At 46.7% G+C, this 2,989-nt stretch overlaps 1 protein-coding gene across 1 annotated transcript; it reads right to left on the bottom strand.

The window, feature by feature from the left end:
- Positions 1–582: 582 nt before the first annotated feature.
- LOC310861571 (3-dehydrosphinganine reductase-like) lies at positions 583–1,569 on the bottom strand (the record flags this gene model as incomplete). The annotated part of the gene is made up of 1 exon (XM_083769069.1): positions 583–1,569. A coding segment is annotated over one exon (987 nt), but the record flags the coding sequence as incomplete, so codon positions are not given.
- Between the last annotated feature and the right edge of the window lie 1,420 nt (positions 1,570–2,989).

The following is a 2,989-nucleotide window of genomic DNA, read 5'->3' as shown; positions in this document are numbered from 1 at the left end:
TAATAAAAATCACACCGGTGTGAAGTGAGGGGCGCTCATCATACATCATCTCATTCCAGCCAATCACAATTTGCGTCCTCACCTTCCTCTTCAATGTTTGTGTTTACACAAACACTCAAAGCTGGCCATTCATTCTCATTGCATTCAATCTTTGTGCTTACACAAACCCTCAAAGCAATGAAGTGAAGGGCGCTCTTATCATATGTCACATACCTTGCTCAGCCAATCAAATAATTTCCGTGGTACACACTGACACACAAAGCCCGGCATAGGAGGGGCTAGCACCCCTAAAAAAAAGATCCTCAATATGGCTGGGCAATATATGTCCACGTGTCGTCTTTTGGAGCTGTGTTACCGCTCCACCGTGTGGCTTTGCGTGCACGCACCCTGACCAATCTGTAGAAGCGGCTGGCGGCAACAGAGATCACCCTCTCCGGCTGGCTTCCTACCCTCGATCATGGCCAATTGTGTTGGTTGGAGCGCCTGGCCAAGCTGGATTACCAGAGGGTTCACACCCCTAGTCTCCACAGTTGGGCCTGAGTCTGGGCAGGACGTTTTGTCCTGTGCCAGCCGGATGCATTGTCAATCCCTCTTATTGGCTGCTTCGGACTGCTCTCTCTGGATCATGCAGCGGTGCACACTGCTGTTGAAACTCCTCAGGTAGAAGAGTCCGATGGTCCGAAATAGTCCCATGGTCACTATCTGCTTGAGGCCTTCTATGATGGAAGTAATGGGTGACATTCCACAGGTGAGTGTTGAAAGCATGTAGCCGTCACAGCCCACAGAGCTGTTGAATTTGCCTTGCACAGCATCCCTGATGACAATCTTGGCCACTTGCTCTGGTTCCCAAACCCCACTGGCCTTACAGATTAAACTGGTCTCTAGCGGCTTTGATTTATTCTCCTTGGCAAGCCCTGGAGTGTCTGTGTCAGGCGGGTAGGCAACAGTCACAGATAAATTGTATGGCTTTATCTCCATCTGCAGTGCCTCAGCCAGGCCACGGAGAGCAAACTTGGAAGCGGAGTAGGCAGTGTAACCAAACAGGCCAATCTGGCCTGCTTGCGAGGACACAAACACAATGCATCCCTTTCTGCGTAACTTCATGGTGGGCATGATAGCCCGTGTTGGGTATACACTGCCCAAATAGTTCACCTCCATTAGACTTCTGAAGTGATCAATCTCCATTTCATCAAACTTTGCAGAAATGCCTCTTCCTGCACAGTTGACAAGCATACACACAGGGCCCAGCTTCTCTTGAGCCTGTTTTATCACCATCTCCACTTCACGATAATCCTTGGAAACATCCACAGATATACAGAGCACCTCCTGTTCATCATTTACAGCACATTTCTCAACCTCCATCTTTGCTTCCAACAATTTGGTCTCGTCCCGTGCCACCAAAGTAACAAAAGCTCCTTGTCTATAGCACTCCATAGCAATGCATTTTCCAATTCCACTCGATCCACCAGTCACCACAACATGGGCCCCATTCAGGTTCAGAGGTTTGGGATGAGTACAAATCATGTACAACACGCAGACAGCAATAAATGCAATGACAACAAGCATAATGAAAGGTGTTCAACTAGAAAATGTATGAAAGGTGTAAATCAAAGGGAAAGGGAAACTACTGGATGTTTATACTGAAAGGAACTGCTTGGGTAAATCCGGAATCAATCTAAACGGTAAAAATCAAGTTCTTCCAAAATTGTAATTCTAAATGGAAAATTACATACCAAAAACACTAGGCTCTCCATAATCAACAGCTTTTATATCATTTGCAGCAACGTCACAATTAGTTAAACTCGTATTATGATTGGCTCAGACACACTGTACATGTTTCCAAATATAGAACTTAGACTTTGTCACCTCCACCGCCAACTCTGTTAGTGAGGCTAATTTTGCCTACCTGTGCAATTGGCCATCTTAGCCATACTCACTTTGACAAAAGTGCACTTCTCTAAGCACAGTTCTTCGCCAGGACGGGTTGCTTACCCAGCCAGGGCTGTGTCAATCAGCCCCATCCACACATTTGTGGAGGCAATTACAGGCAATGATTGTGCCTAATTTATTGAAACAGTGACATATTCTTTTTTTTTAAGATATTTTTTTGTGGCTTACGCCTTTTATTGATTTTTGAAGGGACAGACAGTAGGCTGACAGGAAACGGGAGAGAGATGGGGGGGATGACATGCAGTAAAGGCCGTGTCGGGTCCGGGAGTCGAACCCGCGGCACACTGCGACTGGATTACCAGTCCGGTGCCCAGACCGTTACGCTACGGCCTGGGCCGAAACAGTGACATTTGTAGCATTTGGGGTGGAGCCGTGAGGTGGTTCTTTGGCCTACTGGGTGAAATGGCATCTGGCATTGTTGTTTAGAGGCCCTTCAATTTTTGGCATTTTGTTCCTGGAGAATTTGGAAGCCAATCATAGCCAATCAGAATGGAATCTGAAAGATCTGATTTGATCACATGACTACAGAGGTAATGTGTACCGATCTGTGTGAGATTTGGACAAAATCTGTAGTAGTAGTGTGTGTTTTGAAGAAAAAGAAAATGGTGGAAAATCTTGTCAGGCTGGAAAGAATGCATGGCATTATGGGCATCCAGGGAAAACCTTTTGATCCCACCCACCCATAATAATGCCGATTTGTGAAGAAAAACAAATGGTGTGGGGGCTCTTTTTGGCCTGCTAATCAGCCTAAGACTTAGGCCGATCAGTCCAGTGGTCGCTGCACACGGACGGGACAGCTAGGGGCAAATGCATAATCTCCACTTCCGGCCTGGTGGAGATAACTACAACAGAGTAGGTCTACCTAGTGTGATATGATAAAGGCACAGGAAAGGCATAGAACGTCAAAACCCAGGAACGCTACCACCGCACCCTTACCAAAACGCCCTCTCCTGGGGTTGGCAAAGTAGTGGTATATGAAAACCAGCAGGAATAATGACACGGCAAGCATGTTGGTGAATATGGCCAGCTGTACATCTGT

Source organism: Protomyctophum parallelum (genome assembly GCF_964188405.1).
Source record: "Protomyctophum parallelum genome assembly, chromosome: 7".
NCBI lineage: Eukaryota > Metazoa > Chordata > Actinopteri > Myctophiformes > Myctophidae > Protomyctophum > Protomyctophum parallelum.
The sequence above is the reverse complement of the archived record's forward strand: the minus strand, read 5'-3'. Positions and strand labels throughout refer to the sequence as shown.